This window comes from Cupressus sempervirens, chromosome 8 (assembly GCF_028749045.1).
Source record: "Cupressus sempervirens isolate cs-2001-9-10 chromosome 8, ASM2874904v1, whole genome shotgun sequence".
Lineage (NCBI taxonomy): Eukaryota > Viridiplantae > Streptophyta > Pinopsida > Cupressales > Cupressaceae > Cupressus > Cupressus sempervirens.
This window is the reverse complement of record NC_143125.1, coordinates 162470992-162493703: the sequence shown is the minus strand read 5'-3', so window position 1 is coordinate 162493703 and position 22712 is coordinate 162470992. Positions and strand designations below refer to the sequence as shown.

The 22712-nt window shown below is 39.2% G+C and overlaps 1 protein-coding gene across 3 annotated transcripts in view; it reads left to right on the top strand.

Annotated features, from left to right (window-relative positions):
- The first annotated feature begins 324 nt into the window (after nucleotides 1-324).
- Nucleotides 325-22712, top strand: part of TOC64-III (translocon at the outer membrane of chloroplasts 64-III) — a 165902-nt gene continuing 143514 nt past the window's right edge. Inside the window, exons 1-2 of one of the 3 annotated variants that reach the window (XM_089797109.1) lie at nucleotides 325-459; nucleotides 628-857. In XM_089797109.1, coding sequence (XP_089653235.1) covers nucleotides 457-459; nucleotides 628-857 — 233 coding nt within the window. In that variant the 5' untranslated portion in view covers nucleotides 325-456. The other 2 variants (XM_089797111.1, XM_089797110.1) reach the window with 2 other exon arrangements.

Sequence of the window (22712 nt, the reverse complement as noted above, 5' to 3'; positions counted from 1 at the left end):
TAAAATCTATTTGATTGAACTCAAAGATAGACCAACAAAAATAAATAAATAAATAAAAGTATTTGATTGAAAATGCAAAACTTTCAAAATACCTTAAGACAAATTTTACATATTTCTCCCATTAAACCACATTTAGAATGAAGAACCATCTTTCCACCTCTTACCTACTATAAAACTTTAATATGCTAAAAATGCATACCATAATACTTTTTCAAATATAAAAAGCAAAGATAAACTATACAATAATTAATCATTGAACTCATTTATCCGGTGCTTTAAATACATACCAAAATAATTTTAAAAATAAAATATAAAAAGCAACCATTTAACTCATTTATCCGGTGCTTTACTTCCTCAAGGACGAAAGCTTGCTGTGAAAAAGGAACAAAATATAATCCAATCTTAACCATACTCTCAAGCCTGCATTTGGAACGTCGCCTCTGATATATATGGTGTATGGTACATCTATGTTCTTTTCACTTCTTATCCCCTATTGTGATTTTACGAGGGTTTTCTGAGAGCTACTAGAGGCTATTACTCCAACCCTTCTGGCTTTTTCGCCATGCTGTTTTTTTTCAGAACGGATTTAGTTATCTTAGGGTACTGAAGAGTATTCTACTGTTCTAGATTGACTTCAGAACAAAGTGTGCAGCAAACATGTCGTCTGCCACAAATATCATTGTTCTAGTGGGGTTGGGACTAGCGGGAATATTTTTGGCAGTGCAGAGAAGGAGGAAGACAATTAAGGAAGATTTCGGTGCATTCGTTGAACGGATTGAGCTGCTGCCGCCGCCTCAGCCTGCTCCTCCTAAGGCTCCGCATCCTCTCACGGGCCTTGTTTTTGCAATTAAAGAACTGTAAGTTCTCTTCAATCAAAGAAAAAAAGAAAATAAAAATCCTATTTTGCAGTTTATGTTGTCCGTTGTGATTGCCTTGCGGTGGAACGGACGAAAGTCGTTGATTGCTTATCCGTTGTACATACTGTGTGTACGAGAATAAATATTCCCATATACGTCTAGTCTTTTGATGAGTACACTCGGAGCCCACGTTTACACCTATCATATATGTAAGGGTTTATAAGCTATACAGCTTTATCGCTCACTATTCAGCACACCCAGAATTTCGCCTTGTATGGTACGATACAAATGCCAAGATTAAGTATAAATGGGCATATTACTACTTTCAAAAGAAACAAATCGGAGTATGCATTATTTAATATTGCAAATCCTTGCTAGAATGACGAGGCCATGGATATTTAATCTTTGTATATAGGTACTGGTATCGTAAGACTATAAAGTACTCTCACTTATGTGAGAAGTAACATTAGTTTAATCTGAACACCGGAAATTGAAAATAGACCAAAATTTGCTTTCTTTCCGTTTCTCTAGATTGAAGAAGATAATCAGGGACTTTAGTTCTAGTTTAAAAATTGCAACAACGAACAAATTGATTGTTCTAACATACAATTAAAAGGAAGTAAGAAGAACTCCGGCAGTTATCTAAAAGAGAGGATTTGGTAATGAAAGTGGGAGCATAGAAAAAAATGACATCTACTTAATTCTTTTGATAAATCCAATAGGTGTTTCCTCAGTCGTTGCCAACTGCTTATTCCTATCAAAACTAATTGTCTGAGACTCGGAACTTCAAATTCTGAGACTCTGAACTTCAAATGTGATGGATCCAGAATTGATTAAGACCAATTAAAAATAATTAAATGGTTATTTCCTTGATCAATGCCAATGGCAAATTCGTATAAATGTGATGGATTCAGAATTGATTAAGACCGATTAAAAAGGATTGAATGTAGTGGTTCACATTTTGATATGTTTGAAACCAGAATTGAATTGATTCCCCATAAATAATTGATGAACAAGGGATATAAGTTACAAAATTTGGTCAGTGATTGTGATACATATCAATGTATATCATATATTTATTGGAACAAAAAATGATTGGTTTTGTATTAAGTGAGTTTTTATTTATTTACTCCCATCTAAAAGATATCAGAGGTTTTTTTTTAAAGATAATTGAGAGCTTTCTTTATGAAGCAAAGTCTAATAGAAAAAAACACAGGTAATAATTGGCATTATGTGCTTCAAATACACAATATTTTTGGGATTATATACATGAAAAGTGGCAATATCTACAGAAGCATTTAAGGTAAGGCTAATTGGCATTTTGAATTTCCAATGAATATGGAAGAGCCAACGGTTTGAAATCATATCATAAAGCAAAACTCTTAGCAACATTGGCATGCCATAAATGAAGGAAAATTTGAGTTGTAGGTAGTAACCATGGCATGTATCGGCCGGTGGAATTTGTTTGTCCGTCTGCGATCAATTATATGCCAATTGATTTCATTTGTCTCTCTGATTCCCACCATAATAATGCAATATTTCACAGTAAAAATGTTCAAATGCTTTATAAACTTTACTATGCATATAATTCTGTCACAAGGAATTAGCGAGTACAATTATTGACTTGCCTTGCTTTCTAGTTGGATTCTGTCTGCAATTTTGTTATCACAGATAGGAAGTTCTTCATTCGAATCTTGAATGTAATGGAGCGGACTGGCTCTCCAATCTTAACCAAAAACTGAGGAACTGTGCTAAAACAATAAAATTAAAAGGGGCAATGTATGAAGGTAGTTGATCTAGAATCCCTCAAGCATAATAAATAACACACAACATGAGCTATCGGAATCTGATTCTGAATAGAATTATATCTTATTTATGTGTTAGTATTAAGATTGCAACATATGAACCCATAGATTATTCAACCCAAGAGTAGAGAAAGAAATCACAAGATTTTTGATTGTTTGCTTCAAAATGGTCTGTAAAATATGCCTTTTAATGCTAGAGAACATCAGATTGGAAAAGAGTAAGTAGAAAACACTGAAGTAGTTAGAAAATTCTAAAGGTCAAAATTATTTACAAAAAAGCCACTCCACTAGTATATATACAAAGTGAACTAAGGGTGGTGAGATTAACATGTGTTATATGTTGATCCAAACTGTACAATCACAATTACAACACAAAGAACATTTGTTAGTGTAAAGTTTCTACAAATTCTGTAATAAATCAAACTTCGTTTATACTTTCTTCTTGTACTTGCAGAGTATAATCTTCAATGTTCATACTTGAGTGAATTAATAAGTATAATTCTGAAGATTTTTTATTATCTGCGAATTGTCTTTAGGGTAGTGTTGATCAAGGAGCAGACTTCTATTAATTGTGTGTCCTTAACCTTCAACCACACCCTACATAAATATAGAACCAAGGGGCATGTCCTTACAAAGGACATGTCCCTTCCAAAGTCGTTTTTGACTCATCTCCTAAAATCAGTGACTTTCCAAGCAATAAAATAGTTTAGTACCTAAACTAACCAAGGAGATTAGTTAGTTCTAAAACTAGTTTGTTCAAGATAAGTGCTGATATCTATTAAGAGGATAAGAGAAATTAAATAATGACTTCAGAAAGGATTAATGCAAGAACAGATCAGTACGATCTGTAATCAGATCAGTATGATTTAAAGTTATGGAATTAACGCTCCCTCTTAACTTGATAATCCTACTGAGAGATATCATATCTAGCAACATCAATTAAGATGAACAAGCAAGAATTGATACTCTATATCTATCTGAATCTTCTTAGCATGTGGTATCATCGAACACATGATACAATGTCATATTACTAAACTTGTGATATAACAAATCACTTATATTAGTGATAACAATATTGCAAAGAATGCAATAAATAGGATAAATCCGAAGAATAATTAAATTCTTCATTTATCCAAGTTGTGACTCATAGGTACTAGTATTCCTATATCACAACGTGATCCTGAGTTAAGATCTACCAGAACACAGGATAAACTCCAGAGAATAATAAAATTCTTCCTTTATCCAAATTGTGACTTATAGGCATAACAATGTCTATATCACAATGTGATCTTGAACTCATCTAGATCTTATAGTAGATCTCTACTGTTTAGCACATTATCTAAGAGATCGTCATCTCTCATAATGTTTTTTATACAAGTGTCCATTATCTCAGAGATCGTCACCTCTTAGATAATAAATACAAATGGTGGAGCCCATAATAGTCAATAGCCTGACAATAAAATTATTTTAATAATAATTTAAAGAATACAGATGTATTATAATTCAACCATACCAAGTCTTTTCTTGAAGTGATCTATCTACACTCGAGAGAGAGGCTTAGTAAGAATATTTGCTATCTGATCTGTAGTGCAAATGTATTCTAATTTTACAGTATTCTTGTTACCATATCTCTTACATAATGGTAAAGAATTTCGATATGCTTGGACCTGTCATGAAAAACTGGATTCATAGAAAGCTTGATTGAATTTTGATTATCACAATGAATAATCGTAGGATTCATGGCTTGACCAAATAATCCCACAAGTAACTTTCTAAGCCAAACTGCTTCCCGAGAGGCCACCGCTGCTGCAATGTATTCGGTTTCTGTGGAACTTTGTGCTACTGAAGATTGCTTTCTGCATATCCATGATATTATTGTTGAGCCTAAACTGAAACAATATCATGAAGTGCTTTTTTTGTTAGTAACACTTCTAGCCCAATCTGAGTCTGTGTAGATTCATAGAAAGCTTGATTGAATTTTGATTATCACAATGAATAATCGTAGGATTCATGGCTTGACCAAATAATCCCACAAGTAACTTTCTAAGCCAAACTGCTTCCCGAGAGGCCACCGCTGCTGCAATGTATTCGGTTTCTGTGGAACTTTGTGCTACTGAAGATTGCTTTCTGCATATCCATGATATTATTGTTGAGCCTAAACTGAAACAATATCATGAAGTGCTTTTTTTGTTAGTAACACTTCTAGCCCAATCTGAGTCTGTGTATCCATGTAGGTCCAATTCAACTTTCTCATACTTGAGCCCAAGGTTAAGAGTGCCTTGTAAGCATCTCATTATGTGTTTGACTGCAACTAGGTGAATCTCCTTTGGCTTGCGCATAAACTGACTTAAGGCATTAACAACATAGCAAATATCAGGTCTTGTATTTACCAAATACATAAGGGACCCAATCATCTGTCTGTAAAGATTAGAATCTATGGAAGGTGATTCTGCTGTTGCTTCTGTTTATCGTACTGGTAAAGAAATCAACGCATACAAACAATGGAACAGAATAGCAGAATTATATTTGCATATGCCAACATTACATTATGCCTCATAAGATAAGATAGAAGATGATTCATGATTTACAATGATCCTAGACGGGATATAAATACTATTCGCCGAACCTTCCCGAAGGAGTTCGTCGGCCGCAAATATTATGTCCGCTACAAACTATTTACTCGTCAGCGACAGAATACAAAACACCGACGACAATCATTCTGTCGGCTAGAAAAACACCGCCGGGACCATCCAGTCGGCTGACACCATTCCCCCCCAAAAAGAAAAGTCGTCTCCTGACGACTAACAAAATATCTGAAACAAATTAACAAACAAAATACATTAACGGACTAATTATAACAAGATAAATCTGCTTCTGACACATCACTGTCACCTTCGTCTCGTGCCTATAGCCTCTGCTAACACAACATTGCCTCCTTAATGAAGCTGACCTTGATAGCCACCTGTGCTGCTTTCTCTGTTTTCAATTCCTCAGTACCCTGAGCCAAGTGTCGCTGCACTGCCTCCAACTGGATGATTAGCTCCTCCCGAGCTCTCTGCGCATCTACCAAGACAGCCTCCCGACCAACACCTACTCCTAGTGCCTCTGGTACATAGAAAGTCCAAGCCTGCAGCAACTTCAACTCTTCTCAACTGGTCAGACTCCCATGACTGATATCCGCAGCGACTGGGGGTCTAGGGGGCAACGCCCCCAGCGGGGTCGAGGGGCTGCGCCCCCGCGGGGTCAGGGCGGGCCTCCAAGACCAAATTAACACTCCGAAACTCACACAAAACTACACGGAACACACCATTTCTATCATTTTTTGCCGATTCTACACTCTTTCTAGCAACCACTGATGCTTCTCCTTCCCTTTGGCATCATCTGCTACTCATTCCGAACAACTTGAATCTGTCGTCGTTTTTTTTTTTTAGCCATCAAACTAAATTCAATTCATGTTACAGGGCATCTGTACAACCCGAGACAGACTGCAACTCTTCAGCAGTTATCAAATCATTGCCATTGCCATCGAAAATAGCAAAAGCGTTTGCCAATTTTGGATCTTCTTCCAAATTAGCAGCCCCTCCTCCAACCTTACTAATATCCTCATAAAATATCACAAACTCCTCACAATCGACATTGCCGCCGCCATTTGCATCTACCTGTTTAATGGCGGATGAAACCTCCTCTTCTTCGATCTTTAGCTCGAGCTTCTGAAGTGACTCCGCCATTTCCTGCTGGCCTCCGAAGGTAGAGAAGAAGCTGCGGAAGACAATGTCCAATAGACAAAGGCAAGTTGCGGAAGGACAATCGCCCGCAGGAAGACACCAACGCCGTGGAAAGACATCCGCCCGCGGAAAGAGAGAATAAAACCACCCGCGGAAGAAATAAGACAACCCCGCGGAAACCTCCCGCGGACAGGTGCCCGTGGACAGATGCCCACGGAGCACCTCCCACGGACAGGTGCCCGCGGCTAGATGCCCGCGAAGCACCTCCCGCGGACTTTTTTTTTTCAACTTCCTTTTTTTTTTTCAATTTTTTTTTAAATTTTTAAATTTTTTTTTATTTTTTAAATTTTTTGAAAAAAATAAAATTAAAAAAAATAGCACCTCAATTTTGCCTCCACGCGTCACCATTCTGCAACGACGACGACAAGGGAATCATCTGATCATTTTGTGACAGTGATGGTGACGGCATCTTCCTGGCACGGTAGGATCCGTTGACTGCCTGCGGTACCTCTTGCTCGTTCAACGTCCCCAACTTTACCACTCGATTGTCGCCGACCTCCTGGATCTGACATGGTCCAACCCATCTTGCCTTAAACCTTTCCTGTTTGCTTTCATTCCGATCGTCGTACTTGAGTACCAGCTGCCCCGACTAAAACCTGTTGAGTTCATCATGCCACGCCTTATGCGTGATCTGTGTCACCTCCGTCGCCCACTGTGCCTGCGATCGTTGCGCATCTAGCTTATTTCCTTGCCGTCGGTACACTTCAAGTAATTTAATGGTACGATACATTCTTTTCTTCTTGTGCTGTTTGTTCACCGTGTACCAAATGGTGGGATCTTTCTTTCTTTTGGGTTTGGACTGTATGTTCTTCCCCTCAGTTTCAGGCGTAACCGTGTTTCCTTCTTCCGTTGCTCTGTATTCCTTCAAACACTCATTTTCCTCTTTTTTCTTACCTTCGTCGACCCTTAGAATATTACAACTCGGAAACAATTCGTAGTCTTCTATCTACCAATGGTAAAGGCCATTCACCGAGTCTAGGTCGTCATCATTTGATCCTCCTTCTAGTGTCAATACTCCTTCGTCGTTCGGTTCCATTCTCCTCTTTCCTTCGTCGTCGCTGTCACCCTCACCTTCTGAGTCCGACGATGCTGCCTCCTCACCTACCATTTGTGTGTGCAGGTCAATTGTGAATCTTTTGCCTCCGCGCTCCATTGATAGGGTATTTCGTTTCCAATCATGTTTTACTTTTGCTTGCACCAACCTAGTTAGTTCGAAAATAGCATCATATGCTTTTCTTTTCAATGGAATGACCACAAAATCCAATAAAAATGGTTACGTACTAATGGTTACCGGTTGCGCCCTTAAGGTTCCTAACGGTTTGATCCTGTGTTGTTCCGTCGTGAACAATTGGAATGTAGGTGGCCACAACGTTGGCTTTCCCAACTTCTTCCAAGTATCCTCCGGCAACACATTCACGCCGGACCCTTCGTCGACAATTGTATCTGTCAAAACGTTTCCCAAAATCACCATCTCGACGACTGTCGGATGCCGTCCGGATGTGAGTGCCAGCAGCATTGGGTCTATTGTCATCACTTCCCTATTGTCCCTTCCTGTGTCCTCCGTTGCTTTCGAAAACAGTGTATGATTTAGAATGGCCGTCCGTAATTGGGGCATTGTGAGAAGGTCACTTATCTTGATCAGTATCTCCGTTTGTAAGATCTGCCATACAATGTTTTGTTTTGCGAAGTTCCTTGCCAAGGTGCCAGTGATGTCCTTCAACTGAGATGTCCCTGCCGACGATGCCTTTCCAATTTTTGCCTGCGCTTCCCCCAATTTTCTTTTTTCCTTTGCCGGCTGTTTTGCTTGCCTCCGCGTAATTGTCAGAACCTCCTCTTCATCCGTGCCGATGGTGATCAAGTTTACTCCAGACTTTAGGCACTTGGCATTTTCATGGTCGCCAAGTCCGCACCATCTGCATAATAATTTCGGTGTGTTTGCCGTTGTACAATCTCGCTCAAAATGACCCCACAAATTACATGCTCGGCATTGAACGATCGACCGTCCGTTTGCATCATACTGGGTTCGACTTCGACTTTGATTATTATTGTTATTGTTCGCATTGTTGTTATTTTGCCCTCTGTTATTATTCCTGTACCCTTCGGATGTGGCACTTGCACTATTCGTATTTCCGCTACTGCTCGACGAGGAAGCCTCTTATGTAAGAAGCACCTGCGGAGATCCTCTTGTCTTCATGTTAAAGGGGCACTCTTTTGTCGAATAGCCCATGATTTGACAAATGTCACAAAATTGGTTCTTTGGACACGATCCTTTAGTATGACCGTCGGTCTTACACTCCGTGCACCACAACTCATTGCTTTTTGGCTCCTTCTGCATGTTTTTAAACTCCTTCCTCATGCGGATCATGTCTTTCTGTAAGGCACGAACCTGTTTACTGTTGCCTTCATCGTCACTGCTATCACCTCCGACAGGCTCATCATCATCCGAATCAGATGAGCTAGTCTTCGTCTTCTTCTTTGTCTTCAGCTCACTTTCGAGGTCCAATGCTCTATTATAAGCTTCCGGGCTTCCGTGTATGACGACGGTGGCACAATTTTCATTTTCCTCTGCAACTTTGAGCGTAGGCCTTCCACGAACCATCTTTTTTGAAGTCCGTCTGCCGACTTACTTTCCATTTTGTTTATCAAGTCTTTTAATTTCCTGGCATAAATGCGGACGGTTTCGTTCTTCCCCTGCTTAGTATTGAAGATCTTAGCTACAATTTCATTATCATCCCGCAACAGTTTAAATTTTGCCAGAAACTCCTTTTTAATGTTATCCCAACTGTTTAGCTTTTGTGGATCTGTATCAGTGAACCAATCAATTGCTACGCCTCGTAGGGTGGCCGAGAATTGCCTCATCTAGTCGTCTTCATTAGTTATCCCATTTGCCTTCTAGATCGTTTCACATGTTTTGCAATGTCGAATGGGATCGGCCGTACCATCGCCATTGAACTTCGACAGTTTCTCTTTCGGTCCCTCCATCACAATTGGTTTCTGTAAACAGGTGTTGCTCGGTCCTGCAACACTGACGCTCTTCACTCCCACATCGGCGGTTTGCACTCCCACACTGATAGTCTGTACTCCCACACTGGTGGACTGGTCTCCCACATCGGTGGTCTGCACTCCCACACTGGCAGACTGCTCTCCCACACCGGCGGTCTGCACTCCCACACCAGCGAACTGCTCTCCCACATTGGCGGACTGCACTCCCACATTGGTGGATTGCTCTCCCACACCGGCGGACTGCACTCCCACATCGACGGACTCAACAATTGCGAACCTTGGTGAAGAAGGGTGTTCTGAAGTTGTCCCCTGCGGAAGTATATCCCGGATGAAGAGTTCACTCCACGCTCTTGCTCTGTTAGCACTCCGAGCCGTGCGAGTCGATGCTCTTCCGTCTGGATTCTCTTCCCTTGGCGAACACAAATTCAAAAACTCCTCCCGTGCTACTTCCACCAATTCCACTCGCTGTCGAGTCTCCTCCAACAATTCTTCGGCGCTCCGGTTTCCGTTGGCAATCTTTTGAAATCTCTGTCAACGTTTGGCTTGCTGTGCCAGAATTAAATTCTCTTGCGCAGTACAGATTCCATCTTTTCACTTGACCTTATTCCGATCCTTGTTAAGCTGATTTGGCATTAATCTTCATTCCTCCCACCTTCTAGGTTCATAAGGCAACGACTCCAAATGTTTACCGTACTGGTAAAGAAATCAACGCATATAGACAATGGAATAGAATAGCAGAATTATATTCGCATATGCCAACATTACATTATGCCTCATAAGATAAGATAGAAGATGATTCATGATTTACAATGATCCCAGACGGGATATAAATACTATTCGCCGAACCTTCCTGAAGGAGTCCGTCGGCCACAAACATTATGTCCGCTACAAACTATTTACCCATTGGCTACAGAATACAAAACATCGACGATAATCATTCCGTTGGGTACAAAAACACCGCCGGGACCATCCAGTCGGCAGATAGCTTCATTAAGTTTATGGAGATTAGTCTCCATGGGAGAAGACATAGGCCTGCAGTTACACATTCCAAATCTCTTCAAGATATCTAATGTATACTTTCCTTGGTTGAGTATGACGCTATCAAAATTCTGCCATACTTCTAGTCCCAAGAAGTAATTAAGGAGTCCTAAATCTTTCATCTCAAATTCTCTGATTATATCTTTCTTGCATTGATCTATGAGATGAGATGATCATCACTTATTATTTGTAAATCATCAACATACAATATCAAAACTACCATATCATCTTTATCCCTTTTATAATAATATATTTGGATCAGCTTCATTCTTAGAGAATCCTAAGCTGGTGAGATACTTATTAATTCGTTCATACCATGCCCTTGGAGCTTGTTTAAGCCCATAGAGAGATTTCTTGAGCCTGCAAACAAAATTTTTAGGGTTACGAGTTTCAAATCTTTCAGGTTGCTCCAAATATACCTCTTCTGTAATCTTTCCATTTATAAATGCTGTTTTTACATCCATCTGATGTACTTTCCATCCCTTCGATGTTGCAATAGCTAGGATTGCTCTTACAGAGGTGTATCTGGCAATAGGAGCAAAGATTTCTTTATAATCAACCCCCTCTTTTTGAGAGAATCCCCTAGCTATGAATCTGGGTTTATATTTTTCAATGCTACCGTCAACAGCATGCTTTATTTTAAATATCCACTTGGAAGAAACAACAGATTTTCCTTCAGGTCTTGGAACAATTTCCCAAACATCATTCTTCATAATGGATTGGTATTCTTCCGTCATGGCATCCTTCCAAGCTGTATGTTTAATAGCATCTGAAACATTGGTTGGTTTTGATTTAGACGAATCATTTATGTTTGCCGCATAACTAGAGAATCTTTTGGGTCTTTTGCTTTCTCTGAATGTTCTAGATGGTGCAGCAAAGTTTTGTGCTTCATCTATTGTCTTAATGGCCCAAAGTGTTTTTTCTTAGAATTTTGAGTTTCTTCTAGTTTGAGATTTTGAATTTCATCTTTAGCTTCTTTAGTGCTCTCCCTTTGAGACTCAGATTCAGTGTTTTCTTTATAATAGGTAAGGGAGAGGGATTTCCAGAACTTAGGGCCCTTTTGAATGCTAAATCTTCTTCAAATATTACATCCCTACTAAGTTAAATATTTTTTTAACCAGGTATGAAAATGCTATATGCTTTAGATGTTTCACTATACCCAACAAAAATACGTTTCCTCCTGGAGGGTTCTAACTTAGTTCTCTTTTCTTTGGGAACACGTATACATACTGGGCTCCCAAAAATTCTAAGATGACTTATATTGGGTTTAACCTTAGCAAAGACTTCTTCAGGAGTTTTATCTCTAAGGTAGGAGTGAGGACTTCTGTTTTGAATATAGACAGCAGTACAAGAGGCTTCTGCCCAAAGATAATATTCTAGATTTTGATCAAATATCATAGCTCTTGTAGCTTTTATAATTGTTCTATTCTTCCTTTCTGCTACCCCATTTTGCTGTGGGTTATAAGGAATGGTATACTCCCTCTTAATTCCTGTTTTTTTACAAAACTCTTTAAACAAATCTGAGGTATATTCCCCTCCATTATCCGTCCTAAGAGTTTTAATTTTATGTCCTGATAAGTTTTCAGTTAAGGTTTTAAATTCTTTAAATCTCTTCAGGATTTCTTCTAATTCTTCGCATTTTAAGAAGTAAATCCAAATTTTTCTAGAGAAGTCATCTATCAAAAGTATATAGTACCAGAATCCTCCAAGAGAAGGAACAAACATAGGTCCACATAAATCTGAGTGGATTAATTCCAAAACATTGTTAGTTTTTCTATTGCTACTATGAAATGAACTTTTGGTGTTCTTATCTAGAGCGCATCCTTTGCATATGCTTGAGTAACCCGCTGTGCCATATTTTATTTATATCAGCAGCTTCATGAATTAAGGCTTGAATAGGTTGACTAGGTTTTGAATTTAATCCATACAAGTACCATTTTCTTTGACCAATCAATTTTGCTTTCTTAAATGAGGAGTGCTTAGCCTAGGTTATTACTTTACCGTCCATGAATGCAACATTATGTCCATTATCTTCAATTGCTATAACTAAGATTAGATTCCTTTTTATTCATGGTACATAGATTACTCCTTTGAGAACAAGAGAACCACCCGCCTTTAGTTTTAAGTTGCAATTTCCAATTCCTTTGACGGAGTGTGCTAAATTATCACTAATGGTGACTTCGCTATTAACCTTTTCTGATATAGTGTCTAGTGCTTCTTTGTATCCTGTAATATGTTGAGATGATCCATTATCAATCACCCATGCCTTACTTGAGACTTCATTTGATAGTGCCGAATACAATAGATGATTCTCAGGATCATAGGTATCTTCTGCCCTAGTAACGTTTGTATGGTTCACTTGCTGTTTAGAATTCTTAGGGCAATTAGATCTGTAGTGTCCACACTTTTCGCATCTGAAGCATTTTATTTTGGATAGATCTTTCTTAGGTTTTTCATTCTTTTGATTACCCATTTTCTTCTTGAAGTGCTTCTTCTTGCCTATATAGGAATTTGTGTTAAGAACATGAAGTTCTTCATCAATTTTCAACTTCCCCCTTTCTTAAGTTTTCTGGATTCTTCTTGAAGGCTATCTCCCTTATGTCTATTGAAGTCAGGAAGATTATCTCTAGTACTTACTCCTTGTGTGAATGTTTCCCATGAATCTGGTAATCCATCTATAGCCATCAGTGTTAGTTCCGTGTCATTAATGATGGTTCCTATACTTGCAAGTTCATCTCTTAGACTGACAACCCTTAGGAAGTAAGAATTCATCTATTCTCCCTTCTTTATTTGTATATGATTTGTTTGCCTTTTTAGTGTGAGAACTCTAGTTGGATTGTTAACCGCATATGCATTTAATAATGCGTTCATCATATCAAATGTTGTTTGATGTTTCATTAGCATGGGTACTATTTCATTTTTCACCCCATCTAATATGATTTTTATATTACAATAATAGATAAGACGTCTATTATTAGTTAATGGTTATCTTGTAAATATCTTTAGCTTTAGTTTGCTTTCGTTTTTTGCATTCTCTGGAATAGAATGTTTCTATTCTTTACGATCGTTTCCTAAGGAAACATCGTCTCTTCCTTTTGTATAAATTGACCTTTCGGTCTCTGTTATTAAGAAGCAAGTGTTTACCAATTACCTCGTAATATGGTATCAGAGCTAAATACTTAAATTTTTTCGGAAAAATTTATAATTTCTTCTTGAAATTATTTGTTTAAATTTTTCCAAAATTATTTCAGCTAATTTCTCCAAAACCCACCTAGGGTTTTTCTGCTTGGAGAAATTCCCGAATTACGAGTCTGCAAATCGCATGGAAATCGTGGCCATTTTTTGGAGACTCGCGTTTTTGGGGTGAAAATCTGCATGTTTCTATATCAAATCTTCATGCTCTTAGCTGTCTTAGTCTGTCATCGTGCTCTGGGAAGCAGATTCGACCATTTTTCATCAAGAAATCTGAAGTTTTTTCAAGCTTTTTTCAGCTAGGGCCTTTTTTTTCGAAACCCTAATTTTTGGGATCGAAATTTTTTTTTGTTTGCAGATTCTTGCTGGGTTTTTCGAGAGCTCAACTGGGTTGTTGTCCGTTTTTTCTGGGTGCCTCGATTTTCGAGCCAACGGATTCAGAAAACGACAGCAGATTCCTTTTGGGTTTTTCGAGCTCTCTTTTGGGTCATTCTCTGATTCTTTTGGGTCTTCCGTATTTTTGCCTCGAAGAACGTGCCTTTACAAAATTTCACAGTTTTTCATTGAAAAACGTGCCATGGCATCTCTGACAAATATTCTGCTCGAGCATAATTCCAAATTCAATGGTCGCAATTATGGAACCTGGAAGTAGCGCATCATCGCAATCTTCGAATATCGAAACACCGGTCAACTTGTTCTGGGTGTTAAGCAGCGTCCGACTTCTCCGGGTCCTGATCAAGATACATGGGATCTGAACAATCGAGAGGCAGTAATGCTTCTCAAACTCTCCGTAGCTGATGACCAGCTTTCTCAGATTCCATCCGGCAAGACAACGGCCGAAATTTGGACACATCTAAAAGGTCTTCATGAGACTTCCAACAAGAGCAGAGCCTTCTTTCTGAAAAACACTCTGTTTTCTATTGTCATGGATGAGCGCACCTCGCTCCAGGCACACCTGAATCGGATTCAGGAAATCCGTGATCAGTTACTTGCCATCGGTCGCAAGATGGAGGAAGAGGATATTGTGGTAATCACTCTTCGGAGTTTACCAAATTCCTATGAGCATTTTATCGAGACTCTCAACATCACATCTACTGGTGTTGATCTAAAGTTCACTGATCTTTGCACCCTGCTACTTCAGCAAGATCGGTGGAAACAACAGTTCGGTAGTAGCTCCAGTTGCACCTCCACTGAGCAAGCCTTTGCTGCGAAATCCTTTTGCTGCGAAATTCTTTCAGAAGGATGAGGGCAAGTTTCAGCAACCATCTCAGCAGAAGTCTTCTACTCCAGCATTCGATGGTACCAAAAAGAAGAACATTCAATGCAACTATTGCCACAAGTATGGTCACATGAAGGTTGCATGTCGGAAACACTTAGCTGCCCAGTCTAAGCAATCAGGTTCGCAACCCAAAGCGAACAGTGCAGAGCACACTGAGCAGGTGGAATCTGCCTTTTACGCCTTCATGGCTAAAAGACCCGCAGATCATGTACAGTCATCTGCCTGGTACATTGATTCAGGTGCCTCTCGACATTTCACTCACCGCAGAGACTGGTTTACTGACTACCAACCTTATTCAGATTCTATTATCTTTGTTGGTGGAGAAGAGTACACGGTTGTTGGTAAAGGCAACATTCAAATTCAGTCTATTGGGAGGAAGCTCATATTCCTTGATGTGTACTACGTTCCAGGGATGGAACTAAATCTACTCTCGGTGAGTCAGTTGTTGCGACATTCTCCACACTTGGCAGTCACCTTCAGTTCACATCAGTGCACCATCACTGATCGGGCGACTAAGTCTACTGTTGCAGTTGGTTTTGAGGATCATGGTCTTTTCAGACTTACTGATTCTGGTGATTCTCCGGACTTAGCTATGGCTGCTCGGCGATCTTCCATCAGCACACTTTGGCATCAGCGATATGGGCACTTAAATGTGCATTATCTCTCACAACTTGCTCGGGATGAGCTTGTTCTTGGTTTGCCAGAGATTCAAACCCAACACCTTGGAGTTTGTGACGCATGTCAGGCTGGGAAGCAACATCGCACACCTTTCCCCAGTGGCGATTCTTGGCGAGCTTCTCAAGTACTTCAGCTTGTTCATGCTGATATCTGCGGCCCTATGGCCACTCCTTCTGTTCTTGGGTACAGGTATTTTCTGTTGTTTGTAGATGATTTCAGTAGAAAAATGTGGGTGTATTTCCTTAAAAAGAAATCCGATGCATTTATTGTATTTTAGAAGTTTAAACCCTTAGTTGAAAAAGAGTCTGGGAAATCTTTTATTACTCTTAGATCAGACAATGGGGGGGAATTTTGTTCTAATGTTTTCTCCAGCTTCTTGGATACACATGGCATCCAACGCCAGTTCACCACACCCTACACGCCACAACAGAACAGTGTAGTTGAACGTCGGAACAGGACAATCACCGAGATGGCTCGTTCCATGCTCGAACACAGACATGTTCCGAAGCGTTTTTGGGCAGAAGCAGTTAACACTGCATTTTATCTGTTGAACCGGTCACCCATAGTGGCGGTCAAAGGTAAAACTCCGGAAGAGGCCTAGTCAGGTCGCAAGCCCAGAATCAGTCACCTGAAGGTTTTTGGCTCTTGCTTTTGTTTGGATCCCTGATGCTTCACGCACCAAGTTGGATGCCAAGAGTCAGAAGCTGATGCTTGCTGGATATAGCAGTCTTCACAAAGCCTACCGCCTTATTGATGTTGAGACATCTTGTCTCATATACAGTCGCGATGTAGTCTTTGATGAGCAGCGAGGACCATTCATGCCTGTTTCTCTTGTTCCTGATCCAGCAGACCAGCCTATGCAAGTTCATGATTTGGGAGTTCGGCTTCCATTAGGTCCACCTGATGGGAGGGCTCCGGTAGCTCCTACAGCTCCAGTCCTGCCAGTGATACCTGTACAGCCACCTCCGGCTTCTCCTGCAGGATCAACTCGTTTTGAAGATGCTTCACCTGAGTTTGATCCAGATTCTTTTGATCAGGATCCTGCTGATCAAGCATCTCCTAGTACTACTGTTGGTCATTCTCCTCTCCGGCCTAAGTGGTGGGCTAAGACACTTGCTGATTTTCATGATGATGAGCTCATTGATGGGAGAACTACTCGGAAAAAGAGCAAAACTATAGATTCTGTTAACTTTGCTCTTATGGCCAACATTCACAGTGTGTTTGAACCTCAAACATATTCCGAGGCTAAAGGAATTCCAGAGTGGGAACAAGCCATGCAATCTGAACACCAGAGCCTGCTGAAGAACAACACTTGGGTCCTTTCTGATCTTCCCCCAGGGAAGAAACCCATTAGCTGCAAATGGGTCTACAAAATCAAATACAAATCAGATGGTACTTTGGATAAGTACAAAGCTCGTCTAGTGGCAAAGGGCTTTTCTTAGCATCAGGGCATTGATTATGAGGAGACCTTTGCTCCTACTGCAAAGATGAGCACCATCAGATTAGTCTTAGCCATGGCAGCACAGTTTGGCTGGAAGGTCCATCAGATGGACGTAAAGAGTGCTTTCCTGAATGGTGATCTCCATGAAGAGGTCTACATGACGCAGCCTCTTGGTTTCAAGGTTGCTGGTAAAGACCATCAGGTTCTCAGATTGGTAAAAGCTCTCTATGGTTTGAAGCAGGCCCCTCGGGCATGGTACATCAAGATTGATACGTACCTCAGTGATCAAGGCTTCAAGAGGAGTTCTTCAGTCTCAAATCTGTACATCAAGACTACTGACAGTGACATCATCCTTCTGGTTATCTATGTGGATGATCTGATCATCACTGGCAGTTCGGCATCTTTGATTCAGGGAATCAAACAACACTTATGCCAGTCTTTTGATATGACTGACCTTGGGCTCATGCATTATTGCTTAGGTGTTGAAGTTTGACAACATTCTTCTGGTATATTCATCTCTCAGTCCAAATATGCCAGAGCCTTGTTAGACAAATTCCGAATGCAGGATTGCAAACCTGCATCTACACCTATGGAGAAAGGTCTCAAGTTATCAGCCAAGCCTGATTCTCTTTCCGTTGATGATACTACGTATAGGCAACTAGTAGGCAGCCTCATCTACCTATCTGCTACTAGGCCTGATATCAGCTTCGCAGTCAGCTATATTTCACGCTTTATGACAGCTCCTAAGGCTGATCATTGGATGGCAGCAAAGCGTGTGCTTCGTTATGTGAAAGGCACTTCTGATTATGGACTTCTGTATTCTCGGAGTTCTAATCCTAAACTCAGTGGGTTCACAGATTCAGATTGGGCAGGCTCTGTTGATGATAAAAAGTCAACATCTGGATATGTGTTCAGTTTGGGATCCGGTGCAGTCACATGGACCAGCAAGAAGCAGCACGCAGTTTCTCTCTCTTCTACAGAGGCTGAATATAGAGGGACTGTTAAGGCAGGATGTGAAGCTGTCTGGCTTCGTCGGATGCTTGGGGATATGCAGATGTCACCAGCAGGACCGACTACTCTGTTTGTTGATAACGAAGGCGTTATCAAGTTAGCACGGAATCCAGTCTTCCATGAACGAACCAAGCATGTGGATGTTCATTGTCATTACATATGACAGTTGGTTGAAGACGGGACTATAGATCTGCAGTATGTTCCTACCTCAGATCAGACTGCAGACATTCTCACCAAGCCTCTTGGTCCTGATAAGTTTGTCAAATTCAGAGGACAGCTTGGTGTGTTAGATAGATTAACCATTAAGGGAGGGTATTACAATAGTAGATAAGACGTCTATTATTAGTTAATGGTTATCTTGTAAATATCTTTAGCTTTAGTTTGCTTTCGTTTTTTGCTTTCTCTGGAATAGAATGTTTCTATTCTTTACGATCGTTTCCTAAGGAAACATCGTCTCTTCCTTTTGTATAAATTGACCTTTCGGTCTCTGTTATTAAGAAGCAAGTATTTACCAATTACCTCGTAATATTTTATGGCTTTCCTGTTTCCTTTACTCCAGATAGTTTTATGAGGTTCAACAGCCGGTTGTTTGGATACTGAATCAACATATTGTTTTACATCATTTTCTTCAAGAATCATCATGATTCTGAATTTCCAAGCATCAAAGTGTTCTTTCTCATCAAACTTGTCCTCGGGTCTGATTGTGTATGCCATTGAAGATAGGAGAATGATGCTAGATATATATGAAGTCTGATTATTTAATTTGTAGAGCCTACGTTCGACTACCAGAGCTTTTATACCATGTAAAGTTTCTTTTCCTGTAATAAATCAGACCTAGTTTATACCTTCTTCTTGCACTTGTAGAGTATAATCTTCAATGTTCAGACTTGAAGTATAATTCTGAAGATGTTTTATTATCTGCGAATTGTCTTTAGGGCAGTGTCGATCAAGGAGCAGACTTCTATTAATTGTGTGTCCTTAACCTTCAACCACATCCTACATAAATATAGAACCAAGGGGCATGACCTTACAAAGGACATGTCCCTTCCAAAGCCGGCTTCAACTCATCTCCTAAAATCGACAACTTTCCAAGCAAGAATATAGTTTAGTACCTAAACTAACCAAGGAGATTACTTAGTTCTAAAACTAGTTTGTTCAAGATAGGCGCCGATACCTATTAAGAGGATAAGACAAAATTAATCACTTCAGAAAGGATTAATGCAAGAACAGATTAGTACGATCTGTAATCAGATCAGTATGATTTAAAGTTATGGAATTAACAGTTAGTTGGGATATAAGATTTGCTGAACATTGGAATCTCTTCTTCGCACAACCCTTTCTTCCCTTGAGGTCAGACTTGACTAAGTTGATTTTATTTCGAGAATTCTTTTGCAGAACAAACTTGTTTGGAGCATTACAAGTGATGGTTTGTCAAGGGCTAGGGGTGTATGAACTGTAATTCTTTTATAGGTGCATGCTTTACTTTCTCTTTCTTGGATTCTACAATAGGTTTTCACATGGCATTATTTTAATGTTGCAGTTGTCAGATTCAGTTGTGCTTGGAATAACTCTGGTTATTAGATCATTTCTTTTTGGAGGTTAGCATTAGGGTCAGTTGTTAGATCCTAAAACACTTTAAAATGGGGGAAAGCTGATGCAGCTTTCAATAGTGTTGAACCTCTATTTTTCTTTGAAACTAAGTTGTTGGAAATGCTTATCCTAACCATCTTGGTTGCCCTTGCTATACCGAAGGCATTCTGGAGGCATACTTAGCTCCCAAATTTTTGTCAACCATAAATGTAAAATAAGATTAAAGATTTCCAATTTAGGAAAGCTATAATATTGTCAGCCACTTTGGCCACATTGATTTTCCTTGCATCCCTGTAATGACCCATTTTAAAACAAAATATTATTCAATATTTCTTTTCAGCAATTCCCATTTGCATCATAATCCGTATATTCGAGGACGCAACATTTCAATCCTTGTAGTAGCGTTTGGATGGTTTGGATAACTAAGTGGCAGTAAATCCCTAGATCTAACATTTGAAAGCAGCAGCTTATGGCTTCAAATTGGAATGTGAATTGCACCTCACAAAAATAAAAAAACTGCTGGTATCATAGATTGCATTCCCAGCATTAGACTTGATAATGCAAATAAATTAACAAATAAGGAAATCACTTGAAGTGGCACCATTATCATATATGTCTATGGAGATAATACTTAAGAAAAAACTGACTCTAGTTCCATGCAAGTGACTGGGGATAAAGAAGAATTCTAGTAAAGTTGAACTGTAATTCACCAGTGGGCACTGGTTGTCTGAGAAAGGTTGTGACTCTATAATTCCATGAGAAGAAGAGATCAATTAATTGAAAGAAAACATTATGTGATGTGCAAATAAATTTTACAGCCAAAGAGGATGCAAACACTTAAGGGAAAACTAAGAGATCTAACTTTTAAGGACAAAAACCCTTGATTTCTCCTAGTAAGTTATTGAAGGAAAAACTATAACTTGTCCTGATAACATGCAAATTGAAAGAAGAAACATAGCAGAAAATCATGATAGGATTATTTTCAGAATTATGTCAAAGTGAAAAATCTGACTTATAATATAATTCATGGTTTTGATTTAAGTTATATTCATAAATATAACTGCAATTATCATTAGAAATGTAAATATTGTTTCAAGTCAGAAATAAGATATGTTAGAAAGGGACATTACATAATATTAACTTTAGGGGTGTCCTTAATTTCTCCAATCATGTTATTGAACAAAAACCCATAACTTGTCTCATTATCAAGGACAAACAATTAAGGGAGAGTACCTGCGAATTGGAAGAAGAAACATAGCAGAAAATCATGATAAGCTTATTTTCAGAATCATGTCAAAATGAATAATCTAAATATTATAATAAAATTCATGATTTTTATTTAGTTATATTGATAAATGTAAAGGTAATTATCATTTTAGAAATAGAAATGTTCTAAAAAGGGACATTACAATCCTTTTGAGTGTTAGCTTTAGGGATTGATACCCCAAACACTTTGCATCTCGATGCCATCAAATGTAGAGACAATTAATTGAAGTGCTTGCATAGATAAATTGGAATCATTAAACCTTTCGTACCATTTAGTCACTGCACTAGCTTGGACTTGAGTAGAATATAATCTTCCTCTTCGTACAAGGACAGAAATGAATAAATATGGTCATGGCTAAACACAAATAGAGCTATCAAAATATGTACACACCCATCACTGTCAGCAAATCCCACTCTATGGAGTTATAAACGCTTGAGTGCAAGCCATTGACATACAAGATAAAAAAACACTAGCTGTTTTTATACTTAAACTCCTCTTAGGTGTACTCCAGATATGCCAATATTAATCACTAATGCAACCTATCTATCAATGTTAATATCATTCCCAATATGAGGATTATACTTCATAACATAACATATGGTCATAGTGTTAGCTTTTTCATTGCTCTGTTTTTCATTTTTCTTTGTTAATATATCCTATGAGGTCACGTTTTTGTTCTCTCTCTCTCTCAAAGCATGTAGGTATAGGTGTTTATTATTATTCACATAATAATTGTTGCTAGTTCTAGATTAATGGGTGCAGGTATCCTCTCCTTGGAGGCACGTGACAATGTTTGAGCCACTTTTAGAGGCAAGGGCTTTCTTTGGTGGTATAATCAATGCAAGAGTGAGTGCAGGAGTTAATATAGTTGTGACAAGGCTCACTTGTGTCCATGATTGACTAAGCTTCTTTGCCATGATTGATTAAGCAATTAAGTTTGTCTAGGTCCAAACAGAAAGGGTGTAATGTCCCCAATTGGGACTTGTCTAGGGCTTTCTTTGACGGTTTGATCAATGCAAGAGTTAATATAGTTGTGACAAGGCTCACTTGTGTCCATGATTGACTAAGCTTCTTTGCCATGATTGATTAAGCAATTAAGTTTGTTTAGGTCCAAACAGAAAGGGTGTAATGTCCCCAGTTGGGACTTGTCTAGGACTTTCTTTGACGGTGTGATCAATGCAAGAGTTAATATAGTTGTGACAAGGCTCACTTGTGTCCATGATTGATTAAGCTTGTTTGTCATTACTGATTAAGCAATTAAGTTTGTCTAGGGCCAAACAGAACGGGCTTAATGTCCCTACTGGGACTTCATCTACCCTGAAATTCTATTTTTAGGGTTTCAATGTTGCTTCAGAATGAGAATTGTCACTTGAGTATCCTGATATAGGACCTGCAACTAGGTTAGTAACACAAGATAAGTAAGCATATAAGCCAATTCTGTACATATGTAGTTCAAATCCACTATTGTAGTATTCCAAATGTAAGTTCGATCCAACAAATTCATTGTTGTTATGGAGCACCAGTTGGGAGATCAGACAAGGCACCTTGAGTTAATCCACCCAGCTTAGGAAAATGGAATGACAGCTTAGTCTGGCCTCCCGACCTCACTTGGGGTGTCTCTACCAGCGTGGCTTCCTAGCGGTTTGTGTCCTTCGTATGCACTATATCTCCTTTCCAAAATGAAATGGCCTGATGGATGAGAATCTCTTAGGAATCCCCATATGTGTCATTATACACAGGCAGAGATATAGCAAGTTAACAGCATA